This window comes from Kogia breviceps, chromosome 18 (assembly GCF_026419965.1).
Source record: "Kogia breviceps isolate mKogBre1 chromosome 18, mKogBre1 haplotype 1, whole genome shotgun sequence".
Taxonomy (NCBI): Eukaryota; Metazoa; Chordata; class Mammalia; order Artiodactyla; family Physeteridae; genus Kogia; species Kogia breviceps.
In genome coordinates, this window is record NC_081327.1 from 23,734,379 (window position 1) to 23,756,216 (window position 21,838).

At 48.4% G+C, this 21,838-nt stretch overlaps 1 protein-coding gene across 1 annotated transcript in view; it reads right to left on the reverse strand.

Moving 5' to 3' along the window:
- Window positions 1-6,767: 6,767 nt before the first annotated feature.
- Window positions 6,768-21,838, reverse strand: part of LOC131744369 (ATP-binding cassette sub-family C member 11-like) — a 43,960-nt gene continuing 28,889 nt past the window's right edge. The window contains 11 exon segments of the mRNA XM_067018367.1: window positions 6,768-6,881; window positions 7,009-7,173; window positions 8,771-8,884; window positions 9,468-9,546; window positions 12,846-12,930; window positions 12,933-13,004; window positions 14,473-14,662; window positions 15,890-15,979; window positions 20,254-20,443; window positions 21,703-21,786; window positions 21,788-21,835. Of these exon segments, the coding sequence (XP_066874468.1) occupies window positions 6,768-6,881; window positions 7,009-7,173; window positions 8,771-8,884; window positions 9,468-9,546; window positions 12,846-12,930; window positions 12,933-13,004; window positions 14,473-14,662; window positions 15,890-15,979; window positions 20,254-20,443; window positions 21,703-21,786; window positions 21,788-21,835 (1,231 nt within the window).

Below are 21,838 nucleotides of genomic sequence, written 5' to 3' on the forward strand. Positions count from 1 at the left end.
TTTTGTGTGTACAGATATGTTAGTCCAGTGACATACACATATTTGCGGTACATCATTGTAAATAAATGTACATGCCTGTATTAGGAGTCTGTGATGCTGTGCTTGGCGCAAAGTTTCAGGCCCAGTCCTCTGGAGGATCTTCCAGTTCTGAGGTTGTGTGAGGCCTATATTCCAAAGTCAGTCTCTGAAATCCTCCCTATTCCTGCCCTTCAGCAGTAAAGCATAAAAGGCATGAACTCAATCAACCCCCAAAAATTGTTTAATAATTTTTTTAAAACATGTATGTGTGTTTGAGAGAGAGGGAGGAAAGAAAGAAGGAAGGGGGGAGAAATAATAGAGGGAGAAAGCGATAGAGACATAGAGACACGCAGAAACAGAGACAGACAGACAGACAGAGATGCCTGGCTCGAATATCCCAGGAAGCACACAGAGGTCAGCAAGTGGAGTTGCACAGAACCAACAGCACATAGCAGTTAAGAATAGGAACTCTGGAATCAGATCTGAGCTCAAAGTCTCTAAACTTCAATTTCTCCAGCTACAAAATGAGAATACTAACTTCCAAACATTGCAAATTAATTGGGGATTAGATAATGTAGGTGCTTAGCACAGTGGCTTAAACATGGTAACACTCAATAAACAGTAGCTATTATTTGTGAATAATAATTTTTTAATTAGCAGGATCTTACAGGAAATAAGAATTCCACCTCCTGGGCTGCTGTTGGAAGGACACAAAATATCTGCTAAAGGAAGGGGTTTCGGGTTCTCATTTTTGTTTTTTTGCCTATGAACTATGGAGAGAGATACAGGGGGAAGAGCAAACAAAGTTGATGTCAAATGATTTTGGAAACTAATTTGGAATTTGAATGGGCTTTTAAAACAGGAAGTTGAAGAAACATAAATGAGTGAACCAGAAATGCAGGCATATAGCAATTAGAGAGCAAACCTCCAGGAAAGCGCAAAACAGGTTCTTGGACAGAAAACCTGTGTTCTGGCTCAGCTCTACCACTTAGAGCTTAAAGATCTGAGCACATCTTTAGAGAGATGAGCCTGGGAGTACCAAGTTGCCCCACATGTAGAAAAGATGACCCTCCATTCTCAAGACCAGGAAAACTCTTATTGTGAACAACCACATTTTTTTCTTTAAATGGTTGGGTCATGAAGATCTGGTAACACATCTTACTTCCTTCTTCGTGCTGTTAAGGAACTCAGAGTGAAAACTCTTAGCCCTGTCTAGCAATGGTGCACAATCTTATGGTGTGCATTTTGTGTGAACTGATATTTGTGGACGTGCTCTGTAAGCTCTAAATCATGAATCAGGCAAAAGCCCAGAACCAAGAAGTATGTTGATGGGTGTAGGGAGAAGGGGTTGGGAACATCCCAGTGAACGCCAAGTGAGACTGGGACTATCCTATTGGAAGAGAAGCTTCTGGATCAGTCAGTTGTTGCTAGAGCACAGCACAGATGGCAAAGCATCCAGGACCCAAGGACTGGCCAGGGAACATTGTTATTAAGTCAGAAAATTATACTCCTCTTTGCTGTAATGAGAAATGGTTTTGCCCTGATACTGCTCAGAGCTGCTGCAATGATGGCAGGAACTGGAGAAGGGTCAGCTAGGCAGCAGCACTAGAGTTTGTGTGAATGGGTCACCCTCTGCTCTGAGCGGGCTGTGCCCAGCCATGGTATTGGGTGAGACCCTTCTCCCCAGCCCTTGCTGCTCTCCTGTCCCTTCTTTTCCTCCCTATTTTAGATTCGAGTCCCACACCAGCCTGCTAAAAGCCAATGGTATAGTTGTGGGCAAGAAACCTTCTGTCTTGGACTCAGTTTCCCTCTGTAAAATCAAGCATGGAACTAGATGAGGGTTCTTAACCCTTTTTGTGCCGTGGATCTCTTTGGCATTCTAGTGCCCTCAGAATAGTGTTTCTAATGTATAAAATAAAGTACATAGGAGTGCAGTGAAAAGCAATTATGCTGAAACACGGTCATCAAACTACGTGTAAAAAGTCAAAGTCAGATATTGTCATATATATGCTTCTATACTGATGCATTAAACAACAAGATCTAGCAGTAGGACGAATAACTACTATAATTTCAAACAGTGATGCATACAAATGATATTTTGAGGCATCTGAAACCATGGAAATGAGATTTTAGAATACTGGTGATTTCTGTTGAGGATAAAGTCACAGGTAGTGCTGATACTATTATAGTTTGTTGCCTCCTTCATAATCAGTGGAAATTTCTGTTAGTAAAATTTCAGTTATTAAAAATAATGACATCATTTTTTTCCCATCCAAATTCATGGCTCCCCTGAATCTAGCTAAGGAGTCCATGGACCACAGGTTAAGAACATCTGAACTGACAATCTCTGAAGTTGCCTCTGACTCTGAAATAGTTGGATTCCACAGAGTTGGATAGAAGAGGACATTTAAGATAATGGGGGTGAAATGTTACTATCTTAACAGCTGGCACCTATTGTAGGGTAGAAACTGATTTTTGTTTAGAGAACTGCCTTGACCTGTCTCTTGAGGTAAGCTATGAGACCCTGATGACTTGCTTGGGAGGAAAAGGCATCAACAGCAAGAACTAAACTGCTCTGTGTAGCACATGCCAGGGACTGGGAGGTGGAAGCAGAAAGAACTGAGGGTGCTGGTGAACAGCATGGAGGAGACTGGGATAGAAACTCCCGCTTGGCCCAACCTTCATCGAAGTCAACTACACGTACAATGGAAATAAGGGTAAGTGCTGAGTTCTCCTTCTGAGTCAATGTGATGTAGAAAAGGAGAGTCTGTGTGGTGGCCCAGTGAGTTGCTCCAGAGGTCTGAACCAAAAGAGGTCATAAAAATAAAAGTGTCCTGGAAATGCACAGAAACTCTGGGGAACACATTAGAATGAGGGTTTGAACCTTTGCAGTCTAGAGCATACGGGACAGAGTGATCTTGCTGAACCCCGGGTTCTAAGAGTGTGGTGCTGGGTTCAGCATCAGCAACATCTGGGAACTTGTTAGAAAGGCAAATTCTCAAGGCTCACCCCAGACCTCCTGAATCAGAAAGTATGCGGGGGTAAGAGGACCTGGCAAGCTGTGTTTAGCCCTGCAGGCAATTCTGATGCTCATTCAAGTTTAAGAACCACTGCCATTGGCATTATTACGTTCACCATTGCATCCCAGAGTCATATACGCCCTAGTCTTGTGGAAATCCTCTCCGAGCCTGGGGATATCAACAGTGCCCCTCGCCCTACACAGGGGAGAGCTGTCCAAGTCAGAAAAGGCTTCCGACCGGGGGGAGCCCCCTAGCCAGACATTTCTGATGAAAGAATGTTCATGCCCCTTGGCCTGGGGCTGCCCTCTGGAGCTGCTTCTAGAAGAAGCCCTGCAGGAAAGCGAAGACTGCCTCTTCCTTCCTGGTCCCTCTCACACCATGGCTCAGGACCCCTAGTGGTCATCCTTTAAAGAGCCTCCATTTAATAGTGTTTCTCTTAAAACAGTGTCCAGAGCTGGAGACAGAGGGCAGGCCAGGGCCAGGGCCAGCAGGACGACTGTCTCCTTTGATCTGTACGTCTGCCTGCTGTCACTGCAGGGCATCACATAGCTCGTGTTGAAGTCCGCCCACAGCACTAAACCAGGAGGGGCGCTAGGCCCTGAGGACAGATGGAAACTTTAGAACCCCTGGACACTAAAAATACTCCCCCAGCCCCACAGGGATGTAATTGACAATCCAAATAATAGCAAACCATTAAGTAAATATACGGAAGTAGAGCTACAGTCTCTCATTACAATTATTTTTATGTTATTTTTGAAATATCAATTTTTAAAAATTTTATTATAACATAGTTCAGATGCCAAAAAATATATAAAGAATTAAAGAAAACAAACTCATATAGTCATCACTCAACTTAAGGAATAAAAATTTCCAATACTGTTGAAAAAACCCAATATACGACTTTTCAAATAATTCTACTTTATTGCTGCTTGGAGCCAATGGTTCTCAAGTTTTGCTGCACACTAGATCCACCTACAGCTTTAAAAATCCCAATGGTCTCTACCCCAAACCAACAAAATCAAAGCACCTAGGAGTGGACATCAATCAGGGTGTTTTAAACACCGTGGGAGACTCCAGCGTGCTGCCAAGACTAAGAACTCCCTCCCCCCACCCCAAGGGAGGATGCTGGGGGGGAAGGTGGGATGAGGCACTGAAGCCCTAGTGGAAACGGGCTCTAGTTCTTGTCCTCTAAGGCAGTGGACAGGGGAGGGGGGGTGCGGGGGGCAGGGAGACGGTTCAGGCGTTAATGCAAGCGATGGGGGAGCGGCAAAGGAAGCTTCTTGCTGGTCCCCTGCTCACCTCCTGCCGTGCGGCCCGGTGCCTTACAGGCCATGGACCCGGGACCCCCTGCTCTAAGGGATTCTCAGTGGATCTGCTGGGTTGGCCAAAAAGTTCGTTCGGTTGTTCCATCACACCTCACTGAAAAACTCCAACTAACTTACTGAAAACCCAGGACGAACTTTCTGGCCAACCCAATAGATCTGGAACCGGCATGTCATCCCCACATTTTTGGGAAGAGCCTGCCATCTGCTGGCCCACTGGAGGAAAACAGGCAGCTAACTTAAGCCTAAGGAAAGACACTGGGGTCAAGAATCTTATCCCGCACTGAGCGTGTACAGCGCTTTCTCACACAGGACACAGGCATCTGCCCCTAAGGCAGCTCTGGGAGGGGGCAGGGCAGAGAGTGTAGAGTGACCTTCAACTTGCCGATGAGCGGCTCTGCAACCCTGCAGAGTTGAGCCAGGCTGGGAGCAGGAGAGGGGCCCCTCTTCGTGGCTCAAGAAGGAAAATGCAAGGACAAAGGGGGAGGGGATCAACCACACGAAAGGATTCTTAAGAGAGAGAAGACATTTAGCTGGGAAACACCCTAGGAGGAGAAGCGGGTGCTGCCTAAGAACCAGGAAGGTCACAGAGGTGATGCACACGTGTCGTGTCACTAGCTCCAGGTCCAGTGATTACATCAGCCCTGTTCTAGTTCCTTCCCACAGGGGTTTGTTTGCTGTTCTCTCTGCCTGGGACAGTCCTCCTTGCCCTAATCCCCTTCATCTGAGCAAATGTTTGTTCATTTTTCAGGTCTCAGTAAACCACAAACTCGCTTCCACCAGGAAGCCTGCTCTGACTGCCACCATCTCCTGCGCCCTGTCCTTGCCTGCTGGCACTTGGTTCTGGAACCTCCTGTTTACTTGTTTACTACTCACTCTCTGCAGGGCAAATTCCATGAGGGCAGGAACCTCATGGCATTACATCCCCAGCACCCAGCCCAGTGCAACAGAAATACTTTTTTATGGAATTGATTTTTCTTATGGCAAAATCGGACACTAATCTGAAGACAAAAGAAAAGTGCTTTGAAACGTACTCCCCCTAAACAATGAGGCCTCCCTAGAAGTAAATTGAAAATAATTACCATTTCTATTTATATATATCTATAACCACTTGGGGGTAGGGGGGGTGACAAATAATCTTATTTCCAGTTGGCATATGTTATACATTAACTCTTTATTTCACCCTCCCATACTCCAGTTAGTAAACAAACATATGGTAGACAGCTGCTGTTATGGGCCTGCCCAGCATCCATTTCCATTCTTCCTTAAGGTAGTAAGAACACCCCCATTTTATTTTGGGGAAACAACCTCCTCCATTCTCTGTCTATGTGATTCATTCAGGGCAGCTGACTCCATCCCCAGACCCAGGTGTGAGCGTGTGACTCGGGCCAGGCCCATCACTGTATTCCAGCAGCCTAGCACGTGACTGCTTCAGGGATTAGTACAGGACCCAAGTTGGGCAAGTGGGATTTAGCCTTGGAGCTTTGTTTTGTTTTGTTTTGTTTGTTTTTGTTTTTGCGGTACGCAGGCCTCTCACTGCTGTGGCCTCTCCCGTTGCGGAGCACAGGCTCCAGACGCGCAGGCTCAGCGGCCACGGCTCACGGGCCCAGCCGCTCCGTGGCATGTGGCATCTTCCCGGACCGGGGCACGAACCCGTGTCCCCTGCATCGGCAGGCGGACTCTCAACCACTGCGCCACCAGGGAAGCCCAGCCCTGGAGCTTTTGCTGGAATCCCTGGAGAAAGAAGATCGGGAGTACTGAGCTGGTGGGATGTGAGCCTAGACCTACCGGCAGCCATACTGCTACCATGAGGAGAGAAGCCCAGATAGTGAAGCCAAGCAAAGAAAAGTAGAGCTGAGAGAAGAAAGGCAGAGTCTGCAAGGCAGACATCATTTTGATACTGGCACTCAACCCAGAACTTTTTCTGGAACTTTCCATTACATGAGCTAATAAAGTCCCTTTTACCAGAAAGCTTAAGAACGTTTCTGTTCCCTGTAGCTGAATGAGTACCAGCTAACAGAGAAAGCAGAACTGAGAATGTGACTTTTTCTTTTATTTTTTTTACAACGTCAGTATATCATTTGCAAAATTTTAACACCGATCAGGAAACTATTATTAATAAGCTTTACCATTATTACGAGATTCCTCAATGTATCACTTAAAAAGAGACACATGGTCATTTGACCCCACAGTGTTCAGTGGTGCAGGAGTTCTCAGGTTTGGGGAGCCACAAGGTACCCTATTCTATGCTTTGCTCCCTCAGTGTCCTTTTTTCCCTCCCATCACCAGCACCCCAAGCACATTCCAGCCCTGCTTTCCAGAGAAGCAGCTGTCTCTGCCAAGGAGGTCGCAGGCTGCAGCCTCCCAGCCGGCTCCCGTGCACCGCGATGGGTTCGGCTACCCGCCTTCACTGCAGTCTCCCTTCTCCTGAGCTCAGCAAAGAACTGGCTGTTGCCAGCAGGGCTGCGAACATGGACCCGGGCTTCTCCTGCAGGACCTCAGGCCTGTCAAACTCCACCACCTGGGAGGCAGAGAGAGGAGGGGAGGGGACGGGGGCACAGCTGAGCTCGGTCCTGAGGGACCTGAAGGCCTCCTGTGGTGCCAGCCTGGTCGCCATCCTCCCAGTGGCCCCAGGGGTGTTCCCTCACCTTCCTGTTGCTCATGAACAGGATGCAGTCACAGTTGAGGATGGTGGTGACGCAGTGTGCGATAATCAGCACCGAGCAGCCCCGGATGCCTTCACGGATTGTGCACTGGATCAGGGTGTCCATCTCCAAGTCAGTGGAGGCCGTGGCCTCATCAATAAGGATGATGTGATGGATACGAAACGGGGGTGAAGGCAGCCTCCTCTGGCCGAGACCTGGGTCTAGTCCTGGGTCTGCCACTAGTTCACCAAGTACCTTAGCTGGACAATAAGATCTTTGCACTTTGAGTTCTAAGTTATCCATCACATTATGAAGAGAATGTTGTCTCAACCAAGAGCTAACTATTTTTTAGTGACCAGAAAATTAAGTTCTTAAAAATGAAAATGTGCCAGTGGCAACTTCTTATTTTATGAACCACCTTCCTATTTGTCTGAATTAACGTAGACCAATGTTCCCCATAGTGGGGGGCGGTCAGGCACACACCCTGGGTGGCACAAGAAATGGTGTAGCCAGGATACGGATAAACATACTTTTTACTTTAACATTTTTGTATTTCTTTCGTTAACAATATGCATTAGAAAAATCTAACTGGCACAGAAAGTATGATTTTACAAATGCTCCCGTATAAGATGAGGCCATTTTTTAAAAGAAGTCGTCACGAGTAAATCATAGGGTAGGTGGTACGCAGATATGACAAAAATCATTAAGTGATGACTCAAATTTGGGAAACTATATAGAGAAAGCAGCTTTCAAGCCAAGTGGCTAAGTAACTGTGAAATACGGAACCGAGAGGTTAAGAAAGTGCTACATACATACCGCAAGTCCTGTCACCCCTCTCTCTTAGCAAGAGGGGGCAAGTCCTCCCTCCTCTGAAACTTTCTCCCTGCTTTTGGCCCTGTTGAGCTCTGCCTGCTCTACCCCACAGATCTGAGAGTCTGCGACAACATTTTTTTTTTTGCGGTACGCAAGCCTCTCACTGCTGTGGCCTCTCCCATTGCAGAGCACAGGCTCCAGACGCGCAGACTCAGCGGCCATGGCTCACGGACCCAGCCGCTCCGCGGCATGTGGGATCTTCCCGGACCGGGGCACGAACCTGTGTCCCCTGCATAGGCAGACGGACTCTCAACCACTGCGCCACCAGGGAAGCCTCACAACAACATTTTTTTCATTGTGTACTAATTGACCATGTTGTGTGTTGCATGTGCATGTGTATATGTGTGCAAGTATGTACATACGTGTGCGTGTGAAGGGGTGTGTGTGTGTATCACCCCACTTGTCAGGGAAAGGTGGCTCCTAACTAGCCCCTGTAGTACCTGAAATTACAGGTGAAATATTTGGGAAACCTCAAGAAACACTGTCAGATGAAACTTTAAATATATATATCATTTTGCCCCAGAACCGCTGTCATCTGATTCTCAGTTCTAATAAAGACGAGGGAGTATCCTGCATCCAAGTTTTAAAAGGAAAGTACAGTGGGCAGTTTTGAGTGAATACGTTTCTAGCCTTGTGGCTTCACGTAGGAGAAGTGCGTTGGGGCTTGGCTGTGGCAGTCGGAATGCCAGGATCCAGAGGCCCAGGTGGGGAAGCTCCCCCCTCCCCAGGCAGGTGCGCATGGAATGACAGAGAGTGACACAGCAAACCCTTCTCAGATTTGTGGACAGAACCCAGCATGGCACTCAGAGTCCCATGCGCACGAGGGAGAAAGAGCCAGTGTGTTTCCCATGCCAGGCATCCCCTGGACCCCTCACGCCTTGCCAGCTCTCACCTTGGAGCTGCGGAGGAGGGCCCGGGTGATGCAGAGCGGCTGCCACTGCCCCACCGAGAAGTTCAAGCCATTTTCCACAACTTCTACTTGCAGGCCTTGCGGCAACTTTGAGATCTGTGATATTGGGGAAGATGCCCGTGCACCACTGTGGGGTGAGCCCTAACCAATCCCCTCGTACCTCTCCTCCGTGTCACATTCTGACACGCCCCCAAACCCCCGTCTGTCTGTCTCTACGCTCCAGCCACTGGCCTTTCTCTTCAACTATACCTGTCTCCCTCCCCTCTCAGGGTCTTTGCATCTGCTAGTTCCTGTGCCTGGAATGTTCCCTCAAAGATTGATGCCCAGATGCCCCCTCAGTATTTGATCTCAGTTAAATGTGCATATTTACAGAGGCCCTGCCTGGCCATTCACTGCAGTCTGCAGGTCTCAAGACTACCTACACAGCACTTGCCTCTGTCTGAAACCGTCTCTCCTGAATGTAAGCTTCAGGAGGGCAAAGCTGTACCCACCATGCCCTTGCTATGCCCTCTGAGCTGGAACATACCTGGCTTACTGCTGGTGTCATCAGCCTTTATGCTTTATCTAGGGATCCCAAACCATCTCATCACATGAGATGATTTAATCCATGCAAAATGAGCGGAGCCCAGAGGACCATCAGGCTAAGACCAAGAATTCAGCCTTGCAGCTAGCTACTCACCATCTTGCTCAAGGATGTCCTCTCCAAGGCATCCCAGATCTGCTCATCTATGCAGTGGTCAAAGGGGTCCAGGTTGAACCTGCCTCAGGAGAGGAAGAGAAGTGTTCAAGAAGCACCTTTGACCATTGAGCAGTCTGCCCCACACAGAGCAAGTGACCTAGGATGCTTAGAGCTGGATTACTGGGTCCAGAGAAGCACATTGAACTCCCAAGAATGGTCTTTCTCCCAGTACCCCTTCCTTCTTCAGGCAGCAGACTCCAGGTCTTATTTGGGGGCCACCTCTTCCCCAGCCATCAAGCCCATGTGGTCCAGGTGGAGCTTCCCCACCAGCACCAGGGTGGAGCAAGGACTCAGGTACAAGCAAACAAGCACGCAGTACTCCCTGGCCACAGTGATTAGCTAGGGGTGAGAAGGGAACCAATCAGAGTGTAACTCAGGATTTTGACAACAATCACCAGGAAGGGGGCTTGTTCTTTCTCACTAACTGAACAAGAGAGGTTGCAACCATCTCATCTTGGGAGTGGGACACATGGTGCCCCCCCAGGGCCCTCACTGGAGCCCGAGAATGAAGCCAAAGCAGAGTGAGCGTGACACTGGGCCCTTGAATCAGCCTTGGCCTTCCCAGTATTGTGAGCCAAAAGAGGCCCTTTTAGCTTAAGCCACCTGGTGTGTGTGTGCGCGCGTGTGTGTGTGTGTGTGTGTGTTAGCATATACATAATACTTATCATTTTAACCATTTGTAAGTGTACAATTCAATGGTGTTCAGTACATTCACAATGTCGTGTAACAATCCACTAAAACTCATCATCACCAATAAAAACTCTGCCCATTAAACAATCTCCTTCTTTCCCGCCCCCTCAGCCCCTGGTCACCTCTTTTCTACCTTCTGTTTCTGTGAATTTGCCTATTCCTGGTACCTCACTTAAATGGAAATATACAATATTTGTCCTTCTATGTCTGGCTTATTTCACTTAGCATAATGTTTTCAAGGTCTATCCATGTTGTAGCATATATGAAATTTTCATTCCTGTTTATGGCTGAATGATATTCCATTGTGTGTACATTTCACATTTTGTTTACCCATTCATCAGCTGATGGACATTTGGGTTGTTTCTACCTTTTGGCTATTGTGAATAATGCCATAAACACGGGTATACGAATATCTGTTCAAGTCCTGCGTTCAACCCTGTTAGGTATATACCTAGAACCAGAATTGGTGAATCAGATGATAATTCTATATTTAACTTTTTGAGGAACTGCCGAATTGTTTTCCACAGTGCCCGTACCATTTTACATTCCCACCAATAGTTCATGAGGGTTCCAATTTCTCAACATTCACACCAATACTTGTTATGTTCCTTTTTCTTTTTTCTTGTCTTATTATAGCCATTCTAGTAAGCATAAGGTGATTTTTTCTGTCTCTCGCAGTGAAAGAATCCTAACTGATCATCCAGGCGACTGACATCAGACTGGGATTTAACTGGACTTTATACCTATTAAGGTTTGCACTGGCATTTGGCATAGGAAACATTATAAACCCTTCCCTGTTACACAACCACTGAGTCCTGATTGAAACCCGTTCTTAACCTCTGCTTTATCTTTCCCCAGGTCTGGCAGCCACATACATTTTGCATGTAGAGCTAGAATGCGTTAAAGAAGCAGAAGGTAAAATGCCCTATTTGCGTGATATTTGAAAGCTTCCAAAGCATTTTCACAGATGCTCTCATTGACATCCTCTTCCCCATGAGATAGATATACCCCTTGTATTGATGAGAAAATTAGGGCTTATCAGTGTTAAGTGGCTTGTTCAAGGTCACACCACAAGTCAGTCTGAGGGACAGGCCGGAATCAAAGATACTCAGAGATAAATGGAACCTTAAAGGGCAGAGAACCCAGGTCTCCTGTACTCCAGGAGTACAAGGGTGGAACCATCGCTGGTGAAGGGGTTGGACTACCTGTGGTCATATCTCATCTTTACCTTTTATGTGTGTCTCCTTCACTTTTCCTCTCTAAGTTCAGTTTCTTCCCTTATAAACAGGGGTTAATAACAGTGCTTACCTCATAGGATTGCTGTGACAGTGAAATGACACAGAATATTAAAGCATGGGGCTGGCACATATAGATGCTCAATAAATGTTAATTCATCCTTTTACTTCTCCTATACCTTGGCACCATAGATTTGGCCAAGTTCTACCTTAACACAGAAATCTATCATTAAATGTTATCTCACTCCTCTAAAACAACACAATCATTACAAAATTCTCTGTCTGTGCACATATTATGCACGCTCCCTGGAAAGACTTTCTCCCCTTTTTCTGCCAGGCAAGCTCCTACTTATCCTTCAGGACCCTACTCAAATGCCCACCCCCCTCCTCTAAGAAGACTTTCTGGATTCCCCCAGGCAGAGTTATTTGTCCTACTTGTGGGCTCCCTTAGCACTTAGTTCATATCTCTGATCTAGCAATTACCTCCTTGTATTATAATTTGATGGGTCTTACATCTCTACAACGTCCCCACCCCCAACTATACTGTGAACTTCTGGGGGGAGCACGGGCAGTAATCATTCATCAAAGTGTCCCCAGTCCCTAGCACAATATCTGGACCTGGCAGAGGCTCAGAAAAGGCAAATGAAGTGGGTGAAAGGATGAAGGACTCAATGAACAACGAGAAAATAAATAAATGGGTGATCAGAGCTCTGGGGTAAGTTATCCTCTTGCCTCTAAGAACGCCACTTAAATATACCTGGAACGTGCGGGGTCCAGCTTCATTTTTAATGCCTCATTCTTCCTCAGTCTCCATGCCTTGGGTTGGAGCAAGTTAATAAGCACCAAGCAGCAGCACTAATCTGGATGAAGGTTAGTCCCCGAGTTGACTTCCAAGGAAATAGAAAGCATGGAGGGGAGGCTAAGAGACCCAGTTCTGCCTGCTTCACTGACGGGACTGCCTGGATTGCAAAGTGCATCTTAACATCCAGCCTGAACGCCCCAGTCGGCCTTACCCAGTGGGTGAGAGAAGAGAATAAGCCACATCCATACATGGAAGGATGTGGTAAGCCACAGGGCAAATGTTAATAATGACCTGAAATCTGACCAATCCCAGCAGATTTTTTAAAAATAAAAAATTCCTGGCTTTTGTTTAGGACATCATGGTTTACAAAGTGCTCTTGTGTCTATCTGGGCCTCATTCAATCCTCAGGAACCTCTCGGAGAGGGGGGCCAGGTGGGCAGGAGAGGCCCTCTGTGCCGAGGAGAGAGCAGAGGCCCAGAAATTGAGGCTCTGGCCACAGCTGACCAGAGGCAGCCCAGCCCCGGAGATCCATCCTGCAGCTCCTGCTGGGAGCCTGTCCTCCGCACAGGCTGGCCTCAGCCCAGTACTCACCTGATGGTCCCTGACAGCAGGACAGGATCTTGAGGGATAACCGAGAACTTGGACAGCAGGTGCTCCAGGCCGAGGCTGCAGATGCCACGCCATCGATGAGGATGCGGCCCGCGGCTGGTTCCACCAGGCGGAAGAGAGCCATCTTCAGGGAGGACTTCTCTGTGGGGCAAGCACAAGTGGGGCTCCATCTCCTGAGTCTGCGGGAGGGGTAGCACAGGTCTGACCTGGCATCCAGCCCTGACCCACCCCCTCCGTGGCCTGTTCCATGTCATCATGAGCGCTGAGAGGGCAGAAGAGGCCCGGAGTCTCCGCTCCAAGGGGTGCCCGAAACCACGAGCAGCTTGTTACTGCCTCAACCAGAAGGCGCAAATGGAGCCCCTGGATAAATCCAGCCCACACATATGTTTTGTTTCACACACACAACGTTATTGTTGTTTTTCAAATTCTTTGCCAGCATTTAAAAAAAATCCGAAGACCCAATGTACAAAAATTCAAACCGCATGCTTCTCTTGAAAGTCAGTAGAACCGGCAACACTGGTCCCATATCTCCCTGGGCAATAGGCAGCTGGAGCCAAGCGTAGCTGCTTCCTTGAGAGAGAACAGCCTTCAAGTTCAGTGCACTGCCCTCCCCACCCTCCTTTCATCACACCCCAGGCACATTTCATGCATCTATGTTATTTGCTGGGCCCGAAAAGCATTTGAGTTTTCAACCTCTGCTCTCAAAGATGAGGTCAGTGTGAGGGGCAGCCATGTGTCTTGTTCACCTTTGTGTTTCCATGCCTGGCATATAGTAGGTGCTCAGTAAATACCTACTGGATGAATACAGTCAATTGGACCATCTCTACTGAGAACTTCTCTATGTCAGACCCAGTCCTCTCAGCCCAACTGTGGGCGAGAAATAGAAAGGGAAGAACACATGAAAGAATATAGCTGGGAACTCTTCATCTTGCAGTAGTGCAAGGCCTGCAGGGGCCTGAGGAGGCAGAGACCCACAAGGTTCCAGTCATCCTGGGGGGCTACCTGGAGAGGCAGCCCCGAGAGCACAAGGCTGGGGTCTGAGTGCTGTCTCTGAATAATGCAAAAAGTGGGAGGGGATGACCCTAGGGTCAGATCTCCCAAAAGTGATAGGAGAGGAAGAGAGGAAAGAAGTCAACCAGGAGAAAGTAAGTGGGGAGAGACAGGTGGAGAAGGAGGAGGCTGACTAGAGAGGTCTAGAGGGGGAGGGGAGGAGGAATGGAGGAGCCGGAGCCCTGCACGCCCCCTGCTGGAAGCGCTCGTTCCTGCACCCTGTTCACCCTTCTGTCTCCCCGCAGACGTTGGCCTCAGAGCCCAGACCACTGTAGCTCAAGGGTCCACCAACCCTGTTACTCTGTAACACACCCCCTCCATCCGCACGGCCCTCACCACCAAGTCAGTGACCTCCCTCATTTCCTTATTTGATGACCGTTAACGTCTGTCCCCTCCACTGGAATCCCATGACAGCAGAGACTTTGGGTTTTGTTCTCCCAGCACAAAGTGAGGGCCCAACAAATATCTCTGGGGTCACTGAGTAAGCACAAGTCCGAAAACAGGTCTGACACTCAAAGGCCAACAATGAAGACGGGGTTACCCCAGGCACTCAGCTCACCAGAGCCCATCCCTCCCACTATGCCCACCACTTCCTGGCCAAGAATCATCAGGTTGAGGCCATAGAGGACAATAGGCATGTTGTCTCTGTATTTCATCTGATAATCCTGGAATGTGATTTCCCCATGCTGTGGCCACCCGTGGGGACAGTTCGTGCCTTCTATGTGTAAAGGAGCTTCAGAGACACACATCTCATTTTTAAAGAAAGAAAAAGAAATCAGTAGTTATCCTCCATCTCTGCCCATCCACTGCTGACCCACTGGTCTCTAGCTGTTGGGTGTGTGACGCACCCCAGCCTGCCCTGAACCAGGGTCAAGCCACCACCATGTGATCAGAAGACACCCCAAGAAGAACATCCTACCCCAATCACCTGAAATGCACAACATTTTAGCCCTAAAGAGTGAGAAACCATATAGCTAGTCCCCTTGTTATTAACATAGAAAACTCTCTAATTTATTGTATGAGGCTCTAAAGAAACAGAATCCAGAATAATGATAATAAGGACAGCAGAGCTAACTCACCCCTGTGGGGCATGTTTTATAGCTCAGAGCCCTCAGGCAGACTTAATCTCTCTCGATCCCTACCCTAGGGGGTAGGCAATTTTGGATGATGTCACAGGTGAGGAAATAGAGGCTCAAACCGGTCAGATGACATGCTAACACCACACAGCTGATGAGTAGATCACCTGGGACTCAAACCCAGGGCTGTCTGGCTCCAAGCCCACAGCTCTGCATCGAGCACGGTGGGTGTATTGGGAGGAAAGTCTCCACCTCTGGATGTTGGGGGTAATAATTCAGTCAACCTCATTAAGTTGTTTTGTGATTCCATGAAATAATCTACATATCATTATAGTGAGTATTTACTATGGACCAGGCACTAGGCTACGTGATTTACATGTGATGTTATTTAATCTTTGTAATAACCCAATGAAGTAGATACTGTAATCTGTCCTATTTCAGAGATGGGGAGCAGAAAAGCTGAATAATTCACAAGGGTACACAGCTGACTCACACGGCAAAGCTTAGACCTGAACCCAGGTGATCTGGCTCCAAAATCTGGGCTCTTAAATACTAGGACATAAATAGAAGCAATATTAATAACAATTATTATTGTCATCATTATTATTATTATATTTGGGCAAACCCCTCATTTCTAAAAAGGGCAGATCATTCCCTCTACATCCAAGAATGCCATGAGGGATGTGGTCAAAATGAGCCAATTGGTGTGGAAGACCTTCTGAGAGATGATATGCACAGTTCCAGGGGAGATGGGGAGGAAGGACCAGGAGCCCAGCTGCCTCCTGGGAAAATCTCAGGGCCCCTGTGGTGTTGGGGCTTGCAGAGGTCACAGAAGCTGAGCCCCAGGCTGGATGTGAGCCTTCTAGATCTCCCTGCACAAAGCCCAGACCTGTGTCCCACCTTCATGTACTGCAGCATCCTCTCCACAGCTGTAAAGTACGCCTCTGTCTCTGAACTAATCTGGACACAGGCCTGGAAGTTGGACGCCAGCTGGAACGAAGGAGAAGCATCAGGCTAGCAGGCTGTGGGGGTGAGCTCAGGCTCTCTCCACTCCTGAAGACTGGGAGTTGCCATTCCTCCCGAGTAACTCTTCAAACCAAGACAACTTCCCTTATAGGGATGGAGAAGGTACCTCTGGCGTCCCCCTGAGGCTACTCTTAAGTTTCACTGAAGCTGTGGTGGGCAGTTGTAAGGGAGCAACCCTACCAACCCCATTCCACCTCAGGAACCCTCTGCTTTCCATTCAAAACCTTCATCCACACCACAGGAGCCCACTCAGCCCATGTGCAGCCCAGAAACACGGGAGTTAACGGCCCTTGGGAGCAACCCTCAACTAACGGGGAAAAGAGCCAGCAGATGAAGGCTCCTGTCTCTCAGCCTTCGGGGGACAATCCTGGGAGTTGAGTGCTGATGACCTAGAGCAGTGACCTCAATGACACACTCTCCTGGTGCAGTTCCTCCTTCCCTGTCTCGTGCTCCTGTTCCCTTGGCCCTCTTTCCAGGGAGCATCTCACAAATAATCTACCTGAATCCGAGTCCTTGTCTCAGGCTCTGCCTTCAGGGAAACCCAGGTTAAGAGGTGTCTCAGGGATTCTTGGGAATTGGAGGCACCATAGATGAGGAAATGGAGGTCCAAATAGAAGAAATGGTACACAGAGAATCACCTGGAAGCCAAAGGCAGAGCTGGGATGGGGACCCAGTCTTTATTCTCTGTACCCCCCAGGCCATGCAGAAAGTGCTGGGCAACAACTCCATTATACAGTCAGTCAACAAACTCATGGAGGTGCTGGGCCGGGCTCCATGCTTAAAGTGCAACAGACACTGTTTCTGCCCTCAAGGAGTGCCCAGTCGGATGGGGAGATAGGCCAGCAGAGAAGGCAGCATGACAGAGTCAGCCCACAGCACTGTCATGGCCAGGGGACAGTCACCAGACAAGGGCTGCAGGGAAGGCTTCCTGGAGGAGTTGGCACTGGAGTTACATTTTTAAGGAGAGGTGGGATTTAGCCAGCTAAACACAGATGGAGAGAGGTGTTCCTAAAAGAGGGACAAAGTCTTGACAATATTGAAGTGGCAGCATACATTCAGGACCCCACAAGCCATTTGACTGCAGCTAAAGGAGAGGGTACGTATGGGCCAGGGAGGCCAGGGAGGGAAAGCCTATATAAGTCAGAGAAGGGGTCACCATCCTGAAATGACACTGAGCTGGGAAGGGATATCAGACACAGTTGATTGCCTATCCACAGCTGGTCCCCTCTTTCTTCCTTGCTAACACACCCTCTGTTATGTTCAGGTGTCTATAGCTTGGAATTCCAGGAAGGCTTGGTTACTCCAAACCACTCATGTTAATCCCTCTCCTCTTGCCAATGACTGGTTGAGGAGTGAGCCATCACAGCTCTGGCCAACAGAGCACAAGGAAGTCTCAGATGCTAGCATCCAGAAATCTACTCCTTGTTCTTACAAGGGGACACATTGAAAAAGTTATCTACTCTCCAATCTTTGGCAGTTTCTGGGTGAGGATGTGCTGCTTGGGGCTTCAGCAACCACTTTGTGAACTTGAGTAGACAATCCTGAGGACAAAAATCAGGCATGGATGCCAGAGAAGAAAGATCAAATGACCATGGATTCATGCTAGGCCAGTAAATTAGCCAACAGAGAACAGCCCTACCCCAGCCTTCCGGTCACATAGAATAATAAGTTTCCAGATTGTCAAGGTCATTTTGAATTGGTTCTGTGGCTTACTTTGGCTTGCAACCAGAAACATCTCTAATATTTACTAAGAAAACTCTTAGGGCTACAAAGCAACATGGTGTATGATACCTGTCTCCCAAAGCTTGAGTTTCCTCAAGAGTGCATGCAGAAGTCAAAGTACCAGTTTGACCAGAGGAGACAGTGCATGTGGGGTCTGAGGCCAGATTTCAGGGCCTGGAATGTAGGTCCATGGCTTAGGTTTGGTGCATAAGGAGACAGGAAGTCTCTAGAGGTTCTAACCAAGGCAGTAACATGAGGAAAACAAGAATTAAAGATCACTCTGGAGAGAGTGTAGAAGGTGGATGGGAAGGGGCTCGGGGGTGGGCAAGGCAGCAAGGCTAGGAGGTTGTTACTCAGGATAGAGGTGAGACACTCAAACAGGGCAGCAGATGTTGAGAAGAAAGGATGAACCTGGGGTCATTCTGAAATCATCACACCCCCAGGCAGAGCTCCTCCTTGGTGGCCTGTGGTGGGACAACTGGTCAACCTTGAGTGGCCACCTGTATGCATGATGCTCCTGGGAGAGCTAAACCTCCACCCGCTTCCTGCACCAGCACTGGACAACCTGGGCACAGGGTGCAGCAGACAGGGACATCTCTGGCCTTAGTGACTCCATGTCCCCCAGGACTCCAATGTGGGGCCTCTCTCCAGAGTTCTGGAAGGCTCAGGGCCAACTCTGGGGCACGTGTGCATGTGCTTGTGCTTAGCCGAGTGTGTGCTTATGTATGTGAGTATCAGAGAGAGAGAGAAAGAGAAAGAGAAGAGTGTGCCCCACCATGGACAAACCTGTCTCTCAGCAGCTGTGGGAATATGGGCAAATTAACTCCAGAAACTCTAGTTTCCTATCTGTAAGCTGGGAACAATAACAGCAAACATTTATCCAGCATTTATTCTGGGCTAAGGTTTTTACCATGCATGAACCCTCAAGTTTACATACATTCTTCACAAGTCCATGATTCCAGAACTTTTATTATCTCCCTTTTATAGAAGAGGAATCCCAGGCATAAGGAGGGTAACAGATTTCCCCAAAGTCACACAGCTGATAATGGACAGAGCCTGGTGTGAACCTGCACGTTACAAACCACACATTCTTAACAACTTGGCCACATCTCATGGAAGGTGGTGAGAGTTAAATGGAAGAAAGCACAGCAAGTACCCAGCAGGATGCGGGCTCAGTGCAAGCTCCCCAATACCCTGGTTATGGCACAGGGCAGCTGTCTGTGGGCATGAACACTGCACAGCCTTCTGTGTGACCCATGAGCTCTTGGAAGGGTGTACACACAGGCATGGGCATGTGGGCACAGCACCGTATGTGTGTACAAACATGTGTCTGCCACAGGGCTCAACAAGGAGCACGAGAGGGCCCCTCTGCACCCAAAAGGATGCCTCCGCGTGGGGCACACAAGACCTAAGCCCAGTTAGAGCGAAAGCATTCACAGAAGATAGTTAACGAGTACCCCTGCGGGAGGGGACGGCCAAGGTTCTCTGAGCCAGCATCTGGTCTCACGGCCCTTCATGGAGACCCCTTCCCCTGGACTCTGTGGACATGAACCTTGGCCCCACTGCCTGGCATGGAGGAACTCAGACCATGAGGCCTGCCAACTACTACACCAGGGTTCCCCTGAGAACCCATTTTAAAGATTAGATTCCAAGACCCCGTCCGACAAGGACTTGACTCTGAATCCCTCCAGCTATGCTCTGGAGCGTGGCCTTCCTGTCAGCCCCACAGGTCTGGCTGAATCAGCCTGGCAGGCTGGGCCGAGTGCTCAGTTTCAAGCCTATACACTTAGAAGCCTGAGAGGCCTGCTCCATGGGAGGACTGGGAAACCTACATTTTCCACAGCTCCCTCTCCCAGATACCTCAGAAAAGTTTGACAACTGAATCAGGGTATTAATAGTAAAGTGAAAAGACACCAGACAGGAAAACAAGAGGTCAGAGGTCTTGCCCTGGCTCTGCTTCTAATGCTCTGTCCATTCAGACAACTCCTTCCCCTCTCTGAGCCTCAATTTCCCCATCTACACAACAGGAGGGTTGGACTCTGTTATCTGTGGGCTCCCCTTCAATCCCAATATTCTATGATTCCGTTAAACACCTTTAAATACAGACCTCTCAGTTCAAAGGTGACAAGGGGGCTTCCCTGGTGGCACAGTGGTTGAGAGTCCGCCTGCCGATGCAGGGGACACGGGTTCGTGCCCCGGTCCAGGAAGATCCCACATGCCGCGGAGCGGCTGGGCCCGTGAGCCATGGCCACTGAGCCTGTGCGTCCAGACCCTGTGCTCCGCAATGGGAGGTGCCACAGCAGTGAGAGACCCGCGTACCAAAAAAAAAAAAAAAAAAAAAAAAAAAAAAAAAGGTGACAAGGAACCAGAACAAAGCTGCGGATTCAGAAAGCCAAGCACATTGTTCGTAAGATCACAAACGGCCCAAACCCAAGGTGTGATCAAAGTCCCATGGACCCCTGAGTCTGTCCACAGACCACAGGCCACCACGTGCCATCTGAGAGTCCCTCCCTCACCTGCAGGACAAGGCTGATAGCCATGGCTTTGTAGGAATAGGGGGCAGAGGAAACGCCAAAGAGCGTGAACAAGGCCACCATCAAGGTCACCATGTTGGTCATGAGCTCCAGCTTCAGTGCCACCCATCGCGTGGGAGACAGAAACATTATCAGCAGGTTGTTATTTTGTGCATACATCAGCCTTTTAAACCTGAGAAGGAAAGGACAACCTGAAAGCCACACGTGTTTGTCTAACCCAGGGTTCCCCGAGGTGGACACTGGTTGCTTCCTCCAGCATCCAGCTCCCCACTCTTATCAAAGAGCCAACCAAGAAAATTGGGGGGATTCCTTCCTACCCCTTTCTCAGCCATGGAGTTCACCTGACCCCAGATCTAGGAGTGGTCTCTGACCGATTTAGGCCTATCAGCAGTTCTCTTTCCCTGGCCTTCATGATTGGTCCAGGATGGGCAAGTTACCGTAACTGGGCCAATGAAAGTGAATACATGCCCAGATTTGTGAGTGAGTGAAGGGGAGTGATCCCTTCCTTGTACGTATCCACCTTGTTTACCGCTGTATCCTGGTAGGTTCTCAGTGTTGACTGAATGAATGTGTCACTCCAGGATCCCCTTAGTCCTAGTGTTTGCGCAGCCCTTGGGTCTCTCCAGTGCCACAGGGAGAGGTGGCACCATGGCTCATCCAATATTTCAGCCAACAGAGCACACACCATCTGACGTGCCCCAATTTTCCCAGGCTTCAAGGCCACCTCAGATGCTGCCTCCTCCCCAAAGCCTTCCCTGATCCTCAGATGTGGGTCGTCGTTTTCTCCTCTGAACCCCCAGGGCATTTTACCTGCTCCTCTCCTATGCTGTCTTATCATATTCAACACTGTATTATTACAAAAACATACGTCTGTGTCTCCTGTCTCCCATTAGACGGTAAGCTTCTTGTAGTTCAGCACAGACCATGTTTGACTGATCTTTACAAGTAGATAAGTTTATGTTACACAATAAACCTTCAGCAACAATCGTAGGATTTGTTTGTTTGTTGCAACAAACATTAGAAGGCAAATCTGTGGGTGTGAATAGTGAAGAAAATTGCGTTATTGAGAGAGCCCCTTTTCTTTATTATTTTATTATATTTAGATACCTGTTTGGAAGCGAAAGAAAAAAGAAAACCAATGCAGTAAGTGCTAACACAGTAACATCTTACCATTAATTATATTGATATATGTATGTAATAGCCACAGATCTTTAAGGTTGACAAGCATTTTTCATATCACTTACATTTTTTATTCTTATAAGCACCACCTTCCAGATGAGGTTCCGGAGGCTCGGAGAAACAAATGGGATAAAACAGAGTTCTCTCTGATTCTTCTAAAGATGATCCTATTTCCAGATGCTCTGTTTCCTGGCTTCCTGTGCCCCACCACCTCCACAGTCTCCATCACCCTCAGACAGCAGAGGGACTCACTTGCTGATGGAATCTTCAGTTTCTCCATAGACATGGATGGAGCTCAGGCCATGCAGAGTGGTGAGGATGTGGGAATAAAGGGAAACTGTAGGTCTCCAGGCTCTTGAACGCATTGATGGCCCTCTTGAACATTCTG